The 20,354-nt window shown below is 36.5% G+C and overlaps 1 protein-coding gene across 10 annotated transcripts in view; it reads left to right on the forward strand.

Moving 5' to 3' along the window:
* Nucleotides 1-20,354, forward strand: part of KDM6A (lysine demethylase 6A) — a 151,590-nt gene that overhangs the window by 36,216 nt on the left and 95,020 nt on the right. For all 10 annotated transcript variants that reach the window (XR_008448274.1, XM_054056929.1, XM_054056926.1 and 7 more), the window contains exon 4: nucleotides 7,625-7,674. Coding sequence is in view for 9 of the 10 variants with exons in the window: in XM_054056929.1 (XP_053912904.1) it covers nucleotides 7,625-7,674 (50 nt within the window). In the remaining variant the exon portion in view is untranslated. The remainder of the gene's footprint in view (nucleotides 1-7,624; nucleotides 7,675-20,354) is intronic.

Genomic DNA, 20,354 nt, shown 5'->3' on the forward strand with positions numbered 1-20,354 from the left:
GTTTTTGGGTGTTACTTGTTGTGGGGTAGTATTTTCATGTAGCTAATACCTTCTTATATATTTTTACATTTCCTAGATTTATAACTCATGCCGCAGAAGAGAGAACTTGAGAAAGATTCATGGCAGGTTACTGCATGTCATTATTGGAACTAACTGGCCAAATACTGACTGCCCTTGCTGCACACGCATAGGGAATGTTAAGAGCCAGCTACCTTTGAACATGGACTAAGTTCATAGCTGATGCCTTGCTGAAGTCCAAATACATCTAGCCTATATACTTAGGTTTTTAAGTGAAACGTGTTAAATGCTCTTGTGATTTCTCTGGAAGTGCATGGTTTTCTGCCACTTGTAGCCACTGAAGTCCAGATTTAATAACCTTTTTACATCAGAAAGAAGTATGTTTCCAACAAATGTTGTGAATTTATGCAAATTACTGGATGAGGTTCGTTCTTCTGTGTTACATCTAAGGTTAGACTGCAGTACCACAGTGTGTTTTCCTAGCCATTAAAATATATGAAGGAGGTTCGCAGCTTGTAGTTTTCCCAAAGTGATGTATGTTTGAATTGTTGTTGTTACCAAACATTTTTTTTCTCTGCAGCCATGAAACTGAGTTGTCTTAACTTAATTGTGCTCTGCTACTGCTAGGAGAATGTCCTACGTGAGATTGTCAACCTTTTTGCAGATTTTGAAAACCTGTGAGTCACTGACTTGTAAGTGATTATAACCAAGGCAAATTTATTCAACTTAATGAGCATGTTCAAGGTGGTTTCTGTGCTCAGTTTTTGTTGTCTTGATGATTTCTGGTTAGAATTTGGCTTCAGGATTTCCCCAAATGAGAACAGTTGCTCCTCCCAGTCAAAAGTATTCTGTTCCTTCAGTAGCATTTTCTTAACTCTTGTCTGATGTCTTCCTCCTGGTTTTGTTTTTTGGTTTTTGGGTTTTTTTTTTTTTTTTTTTTAGGCAGCTATTCCCCAGCTGTTCAATTGTTTCAGAGGTTTCCAAAACTCTTGTTCCCTGGGCGTGTTTTAGTGGCACCCCAGTCTGCCTGTTGCTGCTCTCTGCTTTGTGCTGGCGCAGCTGATCCTGCAGCTGTGTGGGAAACAGATCCAACTGAAAAATAACCTAGTAGAAAAAAGTGATTGCCCCAGAATGTGAAACCTCAGTCTTAGGTTTTGCCAGGGGAGCTTGATGAGTTGTCACGTAGTCTTTTGGATATTGGCAGCCTTGTGAATTGAGCTAAGACTCCATGATATATACCTCTGAACTTCGTTTGCTGCTGTATTCTTTGGGAGGCCCAGGATTTTGGCTGAATTGTTGTGCTACTTGTCTCAGAGCAAACTGGTGCTCCATCAATAATAGGGAGATTTTAAAATTTTATTGGTTTTTTTTTCATTTTCCATTACTCAGGTTTTCATAAGGATCTAGTCAAACACTGTTTAATGAGCTCATGGACTCTGATATCGGCTGTATTCGTAGGAATCTTTCTGTTTTGTAGAAGAGTCACATACTTTGGCTGTGTTCCAGCCTGTGACTTGGAGGACAGCTAACAGTTGCATGAGTGGAGATATATCATTTGCCTCCTGCAATTGCTGTTCTCTAAGCAAAATTCTTCGAAGGAGAAGTAGATAATACAATTAATGAATGATTTGGGAAAAACATGCAATTATTCACATCAGACTTACTGAAGTACAAGAAGTACTGCACTAAAATAATTCTCACTGCAGCACTCCAGCGGTGATGACATTTTTATGTCCTATGTCAGAACGGTTTTAATAATACTTTATTTGTAGACAGTGACTGCATTGTCAAAAGCACCAATATAAAGATATTTTTAAGTAATTTAAAAGGTAGTGTTAATTACTCAAAGGGCATTATTTTAGCAACTGTTAGGCTAAAATTTAAAACAAAACTGAAAAAAACAGTGTTTGTTGAGGTGCTAATTTTTTAAGATATAGCCTAAACTTAAAATAAACTTAAAAAAACCCCTTAAAAACGTGTCCCAGACACGTTTTTATTGTTCCTGTATAAAATTGTTTGGTTGTGAGAACAACCCGAGCATTCAACAATAAGCATGTAGTCCTTTGTGCTTACAATTCCAGGTCTGTAGAGTATTTCTCTGTAGTGGTTAATACCTTAGTGTTTTAAGACTTGGAAGGATAGGAAGCATTTCGGTGTACTGTGTTCTGTGGTACAGAGTAGGAAGAGTCATAAAACGTAAGACAGAACTTACCTACATTTATAGGATTGTGCTGGTTGCTGTGGTATTGCTGCTGGGCTGTCTTTTACTGGTGATAGCAAGCTGAATGTGTTGAGAAAAAGATAGCTGTCTTTCAAGTAAGTGTGATTTTTAGGTGTAAGGGTTTTTATTTTGTTTAAGCAATTCAGTTTCTGACAGTTATTCTATTTAGAACTGTTTCTGTCATCTTCAGGATTCTGTTGTTAAATTTGGGGTGGTTTAATTTCATGTGGTTCAAACAATTGCATGAAATTCCTATAGAAAGAAGACAGTGAGTTATCTTAAGCTTAGAATATTGTGTTGTGTATAAATAGTGTGCATGGGGTGTGGGTTAGCAATGAAAGATTGTTATTATATAATATAGCTAGACCATAGTTTTTGGTTGGTAGTTAAAAAATTTTCATTTTGGGCAATATTCTAAATAAACACTTAATTGTTAAAAGTAATTTTGTAGAATATACTCTTTAAAGGATGTTTGAGCTTCCTGTGGTTGTATTCTGTTCCTTCACTGGTATTCTCCATATTTTAAAACCTTTCCTGGAGTTCACTATCAAAAGGATTTCTGCAACAGTAAACCTGTTGTCAGATTTGTGTCTTACATGTTTAATACTTCTTAGTCTCCTGTCCAGCTCACAGTTGGACATGATCATGAAACAGTGGGCTTCTCACCACTTTGCTGCTGCATTGTGTTTTTATAGGAAGAAAGTAACTACTGGTTGTTAATTACTCAGAACTATTTGGTGACTTTTCTTTCTTAAATGTGTGTTTAGGCTGTAGGCTTGGTTGTTTGTCGCTTTGGTACTTCCAGCACAAATCTCTGGAGGAAATGGAGAACAACTTCTTTCCTGAAGCCTTGGAGCAGGCGACCTGGACTGCTTTTTGCAGCTCTAGCTTTTTTGTTCATTCACTCATCCTTGGAATTTTCTCACCTTTTGATTCTCTAGTTTTGTCGCCCAGCAGTATTCAACTTGCTAGGTTAAAACACCATTGTGGATAAAACCTGCACAACGTAATAAGCTGTTTCCATAACCTGCATACAACTTCTAGGTGTTAAATGAACACTTATTTTTCCTGGAAGCACTGTCAGATTTGAAGGAATGCGTGTGCCCTTTCTCTGCTTCCCTTGTGCAGTTCTTCAGCTAGTTTTCTATCTTACTACTTATTTTCATGTCAGATAGGCACTGAGAAATGTTAGTGCTTGATTATAATTTATCATTAAAAAAAGAAATTTAAGAAAGCAAATATTAATTTACACAGAAAAATATAGATCTTTGAGTTGTTTTGAAGTTCTCTTTTCAGGAATATGTCATAAAATTAAGGCTTGCTCTTAACTTTAAAAAGGTCAGCAAGCCAAAAATCTGTTAGTCACATTGAGCCTTGCAAGGTGCCACTAGATGGTGTCAGTATCTAGTTCACTTTTTCTTTACTGAAGCACTAAAATACTCGAACTGCACCATGTTTGCATCACTTTTGAAGGCTTTTAAATTTTCAGGTATGGTAAAGTAAGTTTGTTAGAGCAGGTTATAATAGCCATCCTTCTGTGACTGTGTGATTGTGATTAGATGTGTTGAAAGTGACAGGTAGGTGGAGATCATTCGCTCTAGACATTCTGCTCTCCATTTTACCTCACTGGTTTGTTTAGGTTATCTATTTAGACTCTGGATATGAAAAGAGATTGTCTATCATATTACTGAAAGAATATGTAGATTATAAAGGTTTACCATTGTCTTATGAAGTTACATAGATATAAAATGAAACCATATGTGGTATTTACGTAAAATCTATTTTGTGTTCTCTACGTGAAATCAAGGAATATAAATAGGGGCAAATAAGCAACCTGTTAGCCTTGTCCTGATTTTGAGATGTCCCTTGATCCTTGTCATGGTGAGAGAGGAGGGTGAACTCTTCTAGGACAAAAAATAAAGGCTGTCAATGTTAGGGAAACTGTAGGTATTGCAGAGTGGGTAGTTCTGTGTGTCTGTAAAAACCTGCAAGAGGTAACCAGTAGACTGGTTGAGTGAACTGACTGAGGGCCAGCTCTGCAGTAGGGGGTGTAGAGGCTTATAAGACAGATTCTGAAACAGGTCTGAGTTTAGGAGGCTTCTGACTGTCCAGTAGTTTAAATTCTTTGAGTGGAGAGATGGTGTTTTTCTTCTCAGAGCTATTTTATGTAAACTTTTTTATTCTCATCAAGCACTACAGCTGATTGTGATTGATCTGAAAAGCTGCATAGAACTTTGGGGCATATGCCTCCATTCCTTCTCATTCAGGGTAGGATGGTAAATGCTGTCTGCCTGTAGGGTTTTCAAGAGTCTGATGCTAAGGGTTATATCTCTTAGGCAAATAATGTAAGGTGGCAGGGTTTGGAGAAGGAGGTCCATAGGAAGAATGTAAGCTGGTACAATAAGTAATGAAATACTCAGAAGGATGGAGATAATTAACTGTGAGCACCTTTTTTAGGAGTTCCTGAGTCACTGAGTTGTTTTAGAAGTCTAAATCTGATCTTTTGGCTTTGTGATCTTAAGAGAGATTTTTGTGGTAGGCAAGATCTTTTTACTGATATAGTTTAGTGTGAAGTAAGAAACATCGTCCTGCTGTTTCAGTCCTGTTGTTTGAGTCCAGACATGTATTTTCTTGCACGCTCGGGGGATTTTACCTGCTGAAAAAATAAGTTCATAGCTATTTGGCCTCCAAGAATTCCAGAGGTGTAAGAATTTTAGTAGCAAACCTCTAGATTGGAAAAGTTTGATGCTAAGTTCCTAATCAGAAGATCATCTGCAGAATTCTGCTGTGCCTAGGAGTGATTTCAGAGCACTTGTTTAATTATGTTTAAAGAAGGACGTCTTAACTGAAACAGTAATTTACTTGAGTCTGTAAAAATGAGTTGACTCATAGGTTGAAAGAGCGGCAGTACTTTATAGATGTTTTTTTCCCTGACAAAAATTGGAATGACTAGTCTTGTGTGAAAAGTAAAGGCAAAAGTGACACTGGAGCCTTTAGTGTTTTGTGATTTTTTTTGTTGTTGTTGTTGTTGTTTGTTTTTCCTACTAGTTATGTGATACATAGCACAGGCAACTTCCTCTTCACTTTTCAGTGAACCAGAGAATATCATCCTACAAGTAGAACATAGCACTGAGGCAGATTCACTTGCTCTTTCTTTTTTATTCTTTATCTACAGTAAAGTTTAATTTGAGGAGTTTGCACTAATTTCTTACAAGCTTAAGGGGGAAGTTACTTGTAGTCCATAATGCAATATTTTGACAAGCTACTCTCACCATAGAACTCAGGACAAATGTCTGCTCAGTGGTGACTGACTTTGGGGAGTAGAAAGTATGGTATGGTTTGAGTTTATAGTTTGTGTTCTGCTGCTTTAAAACTAGTAGGTTGTTCTAGTTTTTCAAAACTCTTGCTTTCCTAATTTGATTTCTAGCCTCTTGTATGCAAGATTAGTCCTAGGGATACGTTTGATTAGGGATTTTTCATGTGGGATCGTCAAAAAAAAATTGCTTTCTTGAATCCTCTTTTTCTGTTTTTCTGCTTGTTTCTTTAAGCCTTTTTAGCAGGGCTCGAGTGCTTGTGGAATAGATGTTTTATCTAGATGTAAAGAAGACTGAAACTAACTGTAAGATGAGCACTTGTTAAATACTGAAATTGTGCATCAGTAACAGTTTCTAGTGGTCTACCTTTCATGAGGAGGAAAGGGATGCTTATCTCCTGTATAAGTGATTCCCCGCCATGATTCATGGTTAGCATTTTGTACAAAACACCTAGCATTTTTAGCATTTAATCTTCAAGAAGTTAAATAGAAGCAGAATCCCTGGAAGGAAAGGCTGGCTCCCTAGAAGAGGTTGCTGAACTCAGAGCTAGGATTGGGCACTTCAGACACTTGAGAGTAAGGACTGTAGTGTTGTCTTTATTCCTTCGGAAGAGTAATGTGGCCTTCCTTAGAATGAAGGCCTTATCTCCTTATGTAAACATGAAATACGCTTTAACAGTCTGTGCTTTCCATGTATTTGGTGAGGACAGGACAAGGGGGAACACCCTGAAGCTCTGCCAGGGGAGGTTCAGGCTGGATATCAGAAAAAAATTCTTCACAGAAAGAGTCATTGGGCACTGGAACAGGCTGCCCAGGGAGGTGGTCGCCTCACCTTCCCTGGAGGTGTTTAAGGAACGGGTTGATGAAGTGCTTAGGGACATGATTTAAGGGAGTATTAGGAATGGTTGGACTTGGTGATCCAGTGGGTCCTTTCCAACCTGGTGATTCTATGATTCTATGAGTCTGGCAAAGTAAAGCAGTCATTTCAGCTGTTAATATGCGAAGTTGATAAATTTTACTGAAGAATGGAAGAGTTAGAAAATTAATTTGCAGACGTCAGCACTCTAAGGGAAACTGGTAGAATATTATGGAGCAACAACTCCTTTCTTTGGTATATGAACTTTTCCCTGTGATAAATGGAGACACTATAACTTCTCTGGGCATGTTTCTTTATGAGCAGTGACATTAGCAGAGCTTAGTTTCCTGTGCCTCCTCCTCATCTTCCACCTTGCCCAACACGAGGCTTTATCGGTTCTAAATGAGTGAATACTTTCAGATGTCTTCTCTTGCTCACCTCTGTTCTCCAGTCAAACAGAGACAATCGAACAGGGCTGTACAGTGAACTATTATTTAAAATTTTCCATTTTTGGACAGTGCCTAGTGCAGTGTTCTTAGGAGAATGTAAAGCCTGTTTGAGTTCTAGGCTCATGTGGACTGTTAGCTGAAGGGCAAGTTGAATTAACCAGAATTTTTAGCAAGGAAGAAGGATGCAAGAATAGCAGTTCAGAGAAATTTGTTGCTAAATAGAGCTAATATTCTACTGAATAGAGCTGTTCTTAATACTGTTTACCAGGTTAGTCTTGGTCTTAGATGTAGAATAAAATGTAAGTTTTTTTCCACTTGCTTTTGTTTCTCTAGTTACTGAATGAAAGGGTATGTGAAATTGATTTCTCTTTGTATGTCCCTCTGCACCAGTTCTTTAGAAATTACAGGACATCAGGGATCATGGTACGTGAGCCTACATGATTAAATTTTTAAATCTTACAACAGTTTTGTCCAGGATGAAAATCCCAAAATTCCAAATGATTTCTTTTGTTATAGGTTTTCTTTAAAATATTGCTCAATTTATGTTTGTACGATTAATAGTAAATATACTTTGAGGTTGACATTTCATCAAAATTATAATCTTAAGGAGTGCATTACCCACAACAGTGTACTTATTGTGGCAGTGTTACTTTTATTGAACCATTTATCATTTTAATGTTGTATATCCTGACTCTTAAGGTTTTCTGTCTTTTTCTTCAAGGAAAATGCAACAAAACAAATTCAACATCCATTTTTCTTTCTTACAGCATTATCTGCATACCAGAGGTACTACAGTTTACAATCTGACTACTGGAAGGTCTGTATATCTTGCTTATTTTATTTAAAAAAACCCCCAACCTTATTGTTGTAAATGATTGAATTTCTAGAACAGATTTATTATAAGTTTGGAGTATCTATCTGCAATTACTTTTTGACATGGTAATTAAGTCTTAATGGAAATGTTTACCTAGATGTACAATTCATATTATAAATTTAAGTGGAAATGAATCTTCACAATGTTTGCTGAGATAATAGATTGATTGCCTTGACACATTGTAGACTTAAAAAAAATTATTGTTATCCATTACTTTCTTTTTTCCTGTGTAAGCACAGATATTTGGATATGTATGAGTACTGAGAGAATCATAACCACTTGAAAGCTGCCCTGCAGGCATTGGACATGCACTAGGAAAAATGTTCTCAGGTTGCTTTTTATTTTCACAGATGCCGAATTGTTTAAAGTCCCTTTCAATATTTTAGATAACATTCTTACATAAGACAGGAAAAAAATCCTTAGTACGACTGTGTTATCTCTAAGTCCTTGTAGAGGTATCAGCACTTTGAGTAAATATTTCTTAGTGATATTGTCAAAAATAGTTAGCCTTATTATATTGTTATGTGAAATAATTTGAAGCTTGTTGATTGAGTCAGGTGCAGGAAGGCATGTAATGGTAGATACTTGTGTGGTCTTAAGCAGCAGTTTTCCTTAAAAGTGTGCAAGTGTGTGTTTCCACTAGGGAGGGCTTGCTCTGGAAGGACGTCAATACTGTGTATATCCTGGGATTGGGGAAACAATATTTTTTCCATGTTCTTTGTATTTTTATAGGGGCTATAAGTATGTTCTGGAAAGTCCTGTGATGAAAACACCCATCTGGGGGGAGAGAAAGGGAGAAAGGCAGGATTAATCAAGGGTAGAAGAGTGAGCTGAAATAAGTGTTGTCTTCTGGTACGTGGAAGGAGAATTCCAACCAGAGTCCTAGGAAAACTGTTCATGTAGTCTTGTAAAGCTTCTGTTCCAATGGAAGTTGTACAAGTGCCATTTTTGCACCAGGCCATTTTGGAGTTGAAGTAGTGTTTTCAGGAATAATCTCTGTAGTTTAAAAATTACAACCATAAAGGCATTTATCTGTTCTTATTTCTTACATGCTCTCAAAAAGTTAGATTGCTGTAAATGACTATTGAAATGGATCAATTAATTAAACAGCTATTGTAGTAGCTTCTGTTTGTACTCTTCCCGTGTTAAGCATTTCAGAATAGTTTGTGACTTGAATTATTTCTTCTGGCTTTTGTTCTGATGGCTCATTATTAGAAGTGGTAGTTGATTAGTAAATTCTTTTGCTGCGTTTTCAGAAAATTTGGGGTGAAGTTTAAATGCTTGTATGCATTTCCATGGCCATATAGTGTTTTTGGTGTGGCTTAGAATTTTATCTGTAGTTAACATAAATGCAAACTGATTATTTTGTAGTTCCATTTCAACAGCATGGACAGCAGTAAAATGTGTGATCTATACTTGATTTATTGAAAGCAATTTGTCTGTATACAATGTGCTGCTATTCTAACACACTTATTTCTTCTGTGTGTATCAGGAGTGTTACCATGCAGAGATTATTTCAAACAATTCCAGTTAAAAGCATGAGCTTGTTTGCACCTGACAAAAGAACATTTTGGCTTCTACAAAGAAAGAAAAAAAAACCACAAACTCCCAATAATTTTTCTTCAGATTGGCCTCACCTGGGAAGGATGATGTGCTACTTGGTCTCATTACAAACTTCCTTATAAATTTGTAGTCAAAATGAGTTTTTTTCCATAATGATTTTGGATTATTTCTTAGTTTTTGTATGCATGAAAACCAGCTTGAAGAATCCAAAACCATTTTTCAGTTAAAAACATTTTTGCTGAAATTAATAATAATCATGGTTGAATCATTTCATCTTATTAATGGATGATGAAGCTAGTCTGGAGTTGGCAGTCGGGAAGCTGCTTGGGTTGGGGTCTAGAGAAAGGTCTTCCTCACTCCAATTGAGAAGGTTTCTTGTTTTGTGCTGTCCTTTATGCCTTGTGTATGTAAGAAACCATTTAGTCCAGAATAGTAAATTTGTGGTGTATTTTAAGTCAACCTTATATGCTATTCTGCAATACTTTGTAAGTAACTTTTTATACAGATAACTTCAAAAAAAGCAGACACGTTTCCTTGTTTTACTGTTGTGGGTTTAAGAATCTTTTTTTTTTTCCCCGTTCTTACAGGATTAGATGTCATCAGTTAAGTTGTTGGAATTTGTGATGGTAAAGGAGGGAAGAGAGCAGAGTGTGAAGAAAGGGTGGTGTTTGAGCTATGAGGAGAGCTGTGTGAGAGTACTGAGACATTGATGTTGAGTGCTGAATCACGTGAAGCTCATTACATAAGACAGGTTTAAAACCAGACAGGAACAGCCTTATAAACTTAGGCAGCGTATCTGAAATGACTAACTGCAGTGCAGTGCAAATTGACGTGGTTGCAGTAAGTGCCCAGTATCTTCTTTGTTTTATAAATAGAAAACTTTCGGAAGGATTGTGAGAAATTCTAGGTTGCTTTAGGTATACTTTGGCTTCCATAGGTAGTATTTTTAGTTTCTGCTCTTTGAGTTTTCACTGTTGCATGGAATTGGTAATGGAGCATTATTTTCATGGATTGTTCTTTATATGGTATTCTATGGTTTTTTTCTTTTTCTTCCAGGAAGAAAAGCATTTTACTTCCCCATCCCCAGATTTTTTTTTTCCTGATGGTCTGACATTTTAACCAAGGTGTTTTCTATCAGAATTTGGTGCATAGGTTGTTCTGTGATTAATGTGATAAGCATTTTGTTGATCCTACAGAATAAAAAGAGAAAGAAAAAAGCAGTTTAGAAAATGTGTTCTGAATATATGTTGTAGTGATAGAAATGAAGGTGAAAGGTTGGGAAGATGCTATATTTTGCCATTTACCAGATGAATGATCTCTCCATTCTGATGAGGTACTACTTCCTTTCAAAGAAGTAATACTTGTACAGATAGTTAGGAAAGAGCTGGGTTGCATTATGCTGCGTATTCCTAAATAGACCTCTTGTTGCAGTGATGGCTATGGGTACCTACAGATCAACATAAAATATCCTGCAGAATTGCTGAGTTTCTCCAGTTTGTTCTGCACACTGTGGTACCTTAACTCTGCATTTAAAAAAGTTGTTTGACTTGAAATCATGTGAAGTAAATATCTCAACTTGGATAAAGGCTGAGTTAACAGAGTTTTTGCTTTCAAGTAGTTTTCTCAGTGTTTCTTCTTATGTGCCTATGCTAAAATAAATCTCCCTTCTGTGCAGTGTACTTAATTCTGATTTCTTTTTAGAACTCCTGTGTCAACATGTTGGGGGAGGTGAGGAGGACTGTGGGGGATTAACGGATAGGGAAAGGGCAGTTCAGGAGAGGGAGACAGCAACTAGAACTGAAGTTTGTAGGTTTTGATGCTACTGAGAAATTAAAGATATCAAGTGTAAGTGTCTGCCATGGTTATCGGCTTTGGCACATTCTGAGGAGGCAAGATTAGAAGCTCATCAAGGAGTAGGATATTCCTGATTTTATCCAAACCTGATAGCAGATACCTGGCACCTGGAAAAAGTTCTTCGTAATCACTTCATGGGGTGGTATTATAATGCAGGTGATTATACTGAACTCTTATGTAACATAAGGGTTTGAGTAGGGCTGTTCTAACACAAATCTCAGTATATGAGTGAACTGAGTGTGTATAAATATAAAACATCTCATCCTGTTGCATTGACATGGTTGCCTGGGGCAAGGGAAACCTAGAAACCTTCCTCCACAGGTGTGGAACTGCAAGAGGCTTCAGTGCTCAGAGTGATTACTGGAAGGGCTTTACAGGGCCTTGTTGTACTGTTCTTTGATTAGATTGCTTGTGCTTTGGCATGATGCTGCTGCTGAAGCCCTTCTGTAGGTTGATAATCTTGATGAAAGCAGATTTGTGGCTTTTTGCAGGTAAATGAGTGTTCACGTATTGTCAGTTGGAAGCTGTGTGCCTGTAGTTGTTGCAAAACAGAATTTGAATAAGTAAAACTTTTTGGTACTCATATCACTGACATTTATGTGACTGGGGAATGAATATATAGCTTTCTAGACAGGATTTTAGTCAAATCCAGGGGATTTTGGACAAATTATGAGGAGCACAGGAACAGCACTGCCTTTGTACCTTATTCTGAGTGTGTTAACTCTTCAAAGAGAAGTATCTTGACTGTCTTCAAGGATTTTTATAAAAAGCTGTTCCATCAGAACAACAGAGGGTACACATACTTAAACATTTCTATCTATATGTGAATGAGTTGGGAGGATTGCCAGAGCACAGTATTTAGAAATGCTAAGTAAACCTTAAAATGATGGAAGTTACTGTGAAAATGAGTTAACTTCTATGTTAGGGAAAGCTTTTTACCATGGACTAAGATGCTAGAACTTAGATTGAGGATACCTTAAAATGACAAGAAACCTCATTTTTTTCAGCTATACGCAATTGTAGTATCTCTTCATAGAGAAATACTTGGAGTGCTTCAGTGAGAAAATCTGAATGCTCCCTCAAATGTTTAAGGAACACTTAATTAGTGACTTATATCCTCCAACACGAATTCAGAAACAGTCTTCTTGTTAGCTGTTCACTTGGGCTGGAAAATTGCCTAGAAGTAAAGTAAATCTGTCAGGCACTCTTTATCATTGTAATGAAAACGGCTGTAATCACCTTTCTTTTTAATAAAAATTTCATTTATGTAGTTGGTGTGAAAACATCAAAGAAGTTTAGTAAACTCCGAGGAGGATTTTCAGAGACCTACTTCTGTCCGTGTTCCAGTGGATTCTGAGAATCTGTGTGTAGGTATGCTACAAACTGAAGTTACAGTGCTTTAGAAGACTGAATGGTCTAGTTTAAAAATAAATAAATAAATAAAGAAGGGGAATAAATCCCATAGTTGTTTTCCAGTGAGGTATTGGTCTAGTTCTGGAAGGTGGCTGTTGAGGACTCCCTGCCTGCATTTACTGGACATCAGAGCTACAGCCCAAATTCGGACATTTCCCTCAGACTTTCTTCATATTTGTCTCTTAAAATAAATGATTTTTAGAACTTTTAATTTTGATTGTATGTTTGCAAATAACAGAATATCCTCTCGCTTCTCTCAGTTTTTATAAAACTGAAGAGTCCAAAACCATGCAGACGTATTAAGTAAACCAAAAAAGCAAAAATTGTCTTTAGAAACCCCAGAAAAGTACAACTGTGATTGCATTCGTTCATCTTAGAGGGAGGATGTGATGTTAGTTTATGTGGAGTTGTTTGTTACAGAACGTGATTTCTTAATGTTCCTTATCTAGACCTAAAGTATAATTAATAACCAGGTAATTTTTTAAAATGCTGTTTTATAATTAAGCCTACGTAGAAATGTTACTAGGAGTATTTGCCAACTTAGGGCTGAAACACTTTTAATTAGTAGTGTGGATTTTTTTTTCGAAGAACTAAAGTAACAAGTGTTTTTTTTAAATGTGACCTGTTCTTTTTAAAAATATTTTCCCACAGCTTCTTTTTATATTTCTACCTTTTCTGTATTGATAGGCCAAATATCTTGTTTTTCTTAATGCTGTAAGAGAGGAAAACAATTAAAAAACATTAATGCTTTAATTTTGTATGCTTTGCTGTCTCTCTCCAAACCAGAAGTCTTTTCCCCCATTTTTGAGTAGTTGGACAAAAAGCAATTACTAGACACACTGATAACGGCAAATAAAAGAACATTTTGCACCTTAGAGGATCTATTATAAGACAGCAATTTTCCACTTCATTGACTCACAACTGTTATATTTTCTGCAGTAACCTCAAAATACCAAGTAGTGTTTTTAGACAGAATTCATCAAAACTTCCATTATTTTTTTAATTAGATATAAATGCTTAGTTTAATTGAAACAGTACAGTGGTACAGGATCAGTAGAAATTGCTGGAGCAGCCCCTTCCTGAAACAAGTTAGAGGAGTCAGTAGGATAATTTGTGAATGTTTCTTTTTATTTAAGAAATTTTTGTTTAGTTTTTGTGAAACTTTTTTTTTTTTTTTAGAGAATGGATATCCCATGTAAGGATACAAATTGCACATCAGAGTCCTCAGAAAACAAAATTTTAAAAGGATACAGAAAGCCTTTAACATAAATTACTGGACACTTAATAAAGAGGATGCTTAATCAGAGAAGCATTTAGAAGAAGACTTGATCAGGAAAGCAAAAATCTTCAGTAAAGGTGAAACGTGCTGAGATTAGAGGCATTGCAGAAGGAACTGGGCAATGAGGTAGATGCCCTCAAGATGTGCAAGGTCAAAACCTGCAATTCAGCATATATTTGCAAAATAAAATCAAAATAATAAGGTAGGAATGGACTAAATAGAAACATCAGAGGAAATGGAGAATCAGGAAGTGAAAAATCAACGCAGAAGTTGAATAAATACCCAGCGGCTCTGGAAGGCATTGAAAAGGGTCATATCATTAATACCTTCTATATGGTCTTTACTTTTGTCTGGAAATAAAATGGTCATCGGTACAGCACGAGGGATTCTATACTGCCCCTCACTTTTGACTAAAACAACACTTGTTAGATTGCCAGCCTTTCACTAGAGGAGTTTTGATGAAGACGTTCTGGTCACGTTCTGAGAAGGTACGAAACGTAACTGTTCCAAGACCTGTTGTAGTCTGAGAGGGAGAATGAACCATGGTATTATTCTGTGTTACAAAATAGAAAACACGAAATAGGGGTAAATTTGAAAGGAATGGCCTGATTTTTTTAAATACTGAAGGCAGCAGGCCATTGTAATGGAGATAAAAAGCATTTTTATGGTATTTAATGGGAGATAAGCATTTTCAGGAGACTGCGTTGCTGGAAATGCAGTCTGAGTCTGATACACTGTGATAATGTAGGATGGTAAGCTATTATGTCCAGGAAAAATAAAATAAGAAAAGGGAAAGTAGAAGGCTGAGGAGAGGAAAAAAAAAACAACACCAAAACGTAAGACCAAGTGAGACTAAACAAATATTACGGGGAAGAGGAAAGTGTGGCTAGAGGAAGAATCACAAGGAGGTTGGGAAGGAAAATTGTAGCCCTGCTGAGATTCTGAATTTAAAGAGAATGAGAGAAGCAAAAACATATTTCAAGGCTAAGAGCATATGGGAAGAAGGAAGGAAGGTGTATATATAGAATAATACAGGAGTGGATTGTGGGAGGTCTGAAATGAAACTTTTGCCACCTTTCTTTCCAGCAGCAACCTCTGTGTCATAAACTCACCAGGCACAGTGGGAGAGGTTAGGGGGAAAAAAAGCAAAAAAATAACAACAACAAAAAAAGAAACAAAACAAAAAAAATACAAGGAATGTGGTAACTGTTCAGGTGGAGAAAACAGTGTCATTCTCCATCAAAAGACCTGGGATGTCTTCTGTTTTTGAGGAAGGCAAAAGGTATAGTGTGAAGCACTGAGGACCACTTGGCGAGCTAGATAAATAGATAATAAAAATTCGTTAGGTTTAGTGTGGAGGAAATTACAGTAATGGGGCTTCAGTGTATAAAGATGAACTTTCTGTCATGAACTTGCTTAAGAGTCCATTGCAAGTGAAAGAGTGAGTTAAGATGACAGAAACTCCTCTCCTATTAAATAATGAAGATCTTAACGTATGTAGCTGTTACTGCAGCTGGTGGTAACAACAGTTTTCTGTCACAAAAGAAAGGGTTTTGGAGGAAATTGAGAACAAAGGATCTAGCAATTACAGAGTCTTTTACTGAACTGCTGATGAAAAATGTGAGGATCTATTTTCCATAAATCTTTTTGGGGGTGCAGTGGGTAAGAGTGAGTAATTCTGTTGACTGGCAAGACCAAAAGGGGGAATGGAATGGATACGTCATCATCAAAAGTCTTTTTAAAGAAAAGTCAGTCAAGAACTACAACAGACCGCATAGGTAACCATAGCTGTTTCTCTTAAGGTTTTTAAAAGTTATTAATGCATTAAGATCATGAAATAATGTATAGAAATTGCATACGAGAAGATACCTGGAAAACTAGAAAAAATGTTAAAAGAACAAGGCCTAAGAGAAAGTTGGAGTAAGGAGACTGCTAAATTGAGGGCCAAACTTATGAATTGTGCACAACGTAATTTCTCTTCTGTATTGGAATACTTGGTAGCTTTGTAAAACTGTAAATGAGGTTATTTCAGCATCCCATAGGTGTGATCAGTTAGCGTGATTACTCAATGATGTGAAAAAAGGGATTCTTAAATGCAAACTATATTTATGAAGACTAACTGGAAATTTGCCTCTTAAAGATAAAATAATTGTGTAGGCTTTGAAAATATTGCAAAGGAAATTATTAATATAGCGAAACTCTGGAATGATGGAAAAGTAATAGTCATAGAATCGTGGAATGATTTTGGTTGGAAGGGACCTTGCAGATCATCCAGATCCAACTCCCCTACCATGGGCAGGAACACATCCCACTAGACCAGGCTGCTCAAGGACCCATCCAACCTGGCCTTGAACACCTTCAGGGATAGGGCATCCACAGCGTCCTTGTGCAACCTGTTCCAGTGCCTCACCACTCTCATCATGAAGAATATCTTCCTAATGTCTATTCTAAATCTTCCTCTTTCTGATTCAAAGCCATTCTCCTTATTTTCTCACACCATGTCCTTGTTAAAAAGTCCCTCTCCAGCTTTCTTGTAGGTCCTTTTCAAGTACTGGAAGGCTACTATAAGGTCTACCCAGTGATGGTGATTGTGTTACCAATAACACTTGATTATGTGTAAAATACACAAAATGTAGGGCAAACTAATAACTGTATTTGGCTTTCAGGAAAAGATTTTTTTAATATTGGATTCTAAAAGTAATTATTATTTCTTAAAAAGCAGACAGATTGGAAGTACACATTTTAATTCTAAGACACGTTGTTACATGTGAATGCCACCTAGAAAGATTAAGGACAAAATGTGTTGTATTTCAGGCTCTTAATTAAAGCACAACTTATCCCTAGTTTAAAAAAGAGGATACGCTTAACTAGATATTTTTTAAACGGTAATAAATTCTAAGAGTGATTGTTTTGGGTTTTGTGCTGTGTGTCTAAACTTCTGTCCCTTTGTTGACTACAACACAGTAATCCCATGACAGAGAAAGAAGCAGATACTTTTTTTTTTTTACTGTTAATGCAGACAAATAATGCAGCATGTCCAGTGTTGTGTACAGTAAAATTGTACATGGTTCTAATAATTAACTCCCTATTCGATTAGGTATCTAATTAAGTTATGGCAGGAAGGCATATTCCCTCTCCTTGAAAGGAATCAAGAGTAGGTGTAGAATCTTAAAAAGATTGAGACTGACCAATTTAATTAACAAATTTTGACATGTTGCCTGTGCCTTCCAGATAGATTTGATAAATTGCTTCTTCTTTATGTCTCTTTCTATTAAATGTTATTATAAACAAAGGAGTCCTCCTCTACATGTAGAAACCATCTACCTATTTAGGTCACAAGTATTTAGTGTTTTTAGGGCACATGTATGTGCTATTTGATAGTCTGCATTTTTGTAGAATTAGAAAAATGGTTTCATTTCAGTGTCTATAGTTCTGATTTTTTTTTTCAGTGTATTCACTAAGCTACTTGTTCCTTCTAATCAATGGAGTTACAGAAACTCAAAACTGACAAATCTGTAATATACTCAGTGTTAGTGGTAAAAGAGGAAAGAATGTGCTTTGAGGAGAAACTTTGCTTGGGTGAGGGGAAGACCAGGTAGAATCTCCGAGAAAATGCTCTCCCCTCACTCTAGACATGGTTATCTATTTCCAAACAATACTCAAGGTTTTCTAATGGTGATGCTTCACTCTGGGAATTCAGCAGGAATGCTGCTCTTGTTCCTCTGTGTGTATGATCTCTGTCTAGAAGTCCAAATACTCTGGGTGGAAATAACATAAGTATTATCAGGATTGATGGAAAAGTCTCTTCAGAAAAGCTTTTTATGCATGTTGAATTCTTGTATTGCAGAAGTTTCCTTTGTGCAGAATAAAGCACTGTCAACTGTCATCTACCAATACTTAGAATAATAGCACACTTCCTTTCTTTAGTTCCTGTGATGAGAATGTAGGATGCTAAAATATGAGACGTGAAGTATGGTGGTGCTCATCAATTCAGATGGTTCAGAGAGGCATATTTAGTTGATGGAATAATTCTGGCTTGAACAGAGGGCACGTCTTCTGTAGGCAAGAATATTATTTGAATGTTTATAATATTGAATGACCAAATGTATCTTTTTCTGCAGATAAACAACTCCATTGATAATGCATGTGATGCTTGCTTTTTGATAAGTATTCTGATATTTGTAGAAAACACAGTAACAGTACAATTATTTCATATGATTGCTCTTTCCTTACATGGAAAAAGTTAAAACACACTACCCTGCTTTTCTTATTTGTAGTTTGTAGATTCCTTTTTGATCATAAGACATCAGTAGATTCTGTGTCTCATTAATGAGGGGCATTTCTTTTCCTCAGAAATGAATCTTCTATGTTTTATTGTTGGTTCTTTAAAAGATGAAAGATTTGTTTAGTTTTAGAAATAAAGAATCATTTGATTTTGCAAATTTTGAGGTTTTCAATTTGCTCACTGCGGAACTGATATTTCTGTTCTAGTTTTTTAAAATACTCTTTCAAGTATATATCTAATTAAAGTATTCTGCTGTATTGCTTCCTCCTTTTCCCAGGGATATAGATTCCATCTTTTCTGTGGGGTGGTGGTGGGTGGGGTAGGAGTAGTTGAAGTGTGAGTGGATCTAGTGCAAATAGATGGAGAAGGTGGCAGGTGGGAGGATGCCTAGACATAGAACTGGACGACTCTTCTTAAAGAGCCTACGAGTAGCTTGTGTGAGGCTGGTACGCTCATGCCTTGGAGAAAAGGCAAATTATTTAAAATGCTTTTAGAACAGTGATTGTGCTCTGCTCTGTGAAGCACCCTTACAAGGATGAGTATTTACAGGAGAAATAGACATTAATTTGTTTCTTGTGTTTACTTGCATAAAGGTGTAGTAAGAAGTAATCTCTGTTGTCTGCTTGCCTCCATGGAGCACATCAAGTGAGATAAGTGCTGAAACTGATGAGTGCTGTCTGTAAAGGGAAGGCTAGATACTGAAAAAAATACTGGGAGATTTAGATGTTAAAGCATCCTAGCAAGGAACGAAGAAAATATTTGAGTTTAGATAATATCAAGCAAAAATATTTGTAAATGTATGCTGAGAAGGTCTGCAGTATTTAGAAAACCTGTAGTTAAGCACAGAGTTTGTAGTAAGTAGGTGGGGATTTACCAGCATTCAGAAGAACCTGGGTAAATACAGTCTTGTCACGCTCGGCTACTTCTCTGGGCTGCTATATTAATTTTTTTTTTTTCATTAATTCCTAAGTTACTATGCAGTATCTTTTTGTTTTATACAAGTTATTCTTCCCAACTTCTATGGGATAACTCAGAACTCGTTATGAGTTCTACTCCTTATGCTATGCCATTTTTCACATTTTATTTGCCAGAGGAACGGCACTGATGAGAGATCTAGTGTTTCAGATATGAGATAAATAACAGTCAGGGGTATTTCACCCTGTTTTCTTCATTTCCAGCCGAGTCTTTGTTCTGCAAGGCCAAAGTTTTCCTCAAATAAATTTTATCTGGTATTACCGGCCAAAATTAATATACCTGTTTTTCTTGGTTTCCTCATTCAGTCTTTCTAGATTAGATTTTTGTGTAGTGTTTTCTTATTGCAGCCATTGTCTAGTCTCTTCTTTCTGATTTATCAGGGTGATCAGAAAACAGTAATAAAACTGTATTACCAGACATCATAACTACACTGCTGCTGTCTGTAGCGTGTTTTCTAGAAGTATTTAACTTTTTTTCTGCTCCCAAAGAGGATTGGGTTCCATTATAAACAGATTTTCGTGAACTTTTTCTGAAAACAAGTGAGCTGAAAAGTCTTGATTCCAGTCTTGGTAAACTCTGTGGAAGAGGAGATGGATCAAACAGGAATCTGCAGTGGGTGGAAGGAATTCAGTCATATGTGCAGTTAGCTTGAACGTTGGTTTTGGACAGAAAAGAAGAAAAACTTAACTATGGTTCCGAATGACTATTTTCATTATAGTTAAGAGCTGAAAACTCATAGTGGCGATGGAGAAGCAAGAATCTCTTTATACAAGACTAGTGCTTATAATGATGTTTTGTATTCTATTGTCAACTGCTGCAGGAAATTCATGCTTACTGTGTCTTCCAGAAGTCTTTCTATTACTGGTTTTATAGAAAGTTGCATCAGTTTTGCAGAATGCTGCAGACTTGCTGTGTTTTAATGGTTTAAAAAAACAACTGGGCAGATTCAGGGAAGAAAAAAACCTAAGAACGATTACATGTGAAGACATTTTGTTTGTCTTTAGAAACTTCTGAACCACAAATCACTCGAGGCTGGGAGGGTGTTTTTGGGAGGTGAAGGCTTAAGATAATGATATAAAGGTGAATGAAATTATAAAAGTTAAAAAGTGTTACTGCTGAACCCTCCCTCCAGGGTCACCTACTCAGAGTTAGGTTTCCATTTAGTGCCATACCTTTACTCTCCAAAAGGTAAAGACTAATTTTCTGATTAAATGCAATCATTGGATGTTGTCTAGAGCAGAATTACTCTGTGGA

This window comes from Cuculus canorus, chromosome 1 (genome assembly GCF_017976375.1).
Source record: "Cuculus canorus isolate bCucCan1 chromosome 1, bCucCan1.pri, whole genome shotgun sequence".
NCBI lineage: Eukaryota > Metazoa > Chordata > Aves > Cuculiformes > Cuculidae > Cuculus > Cuculus canorus.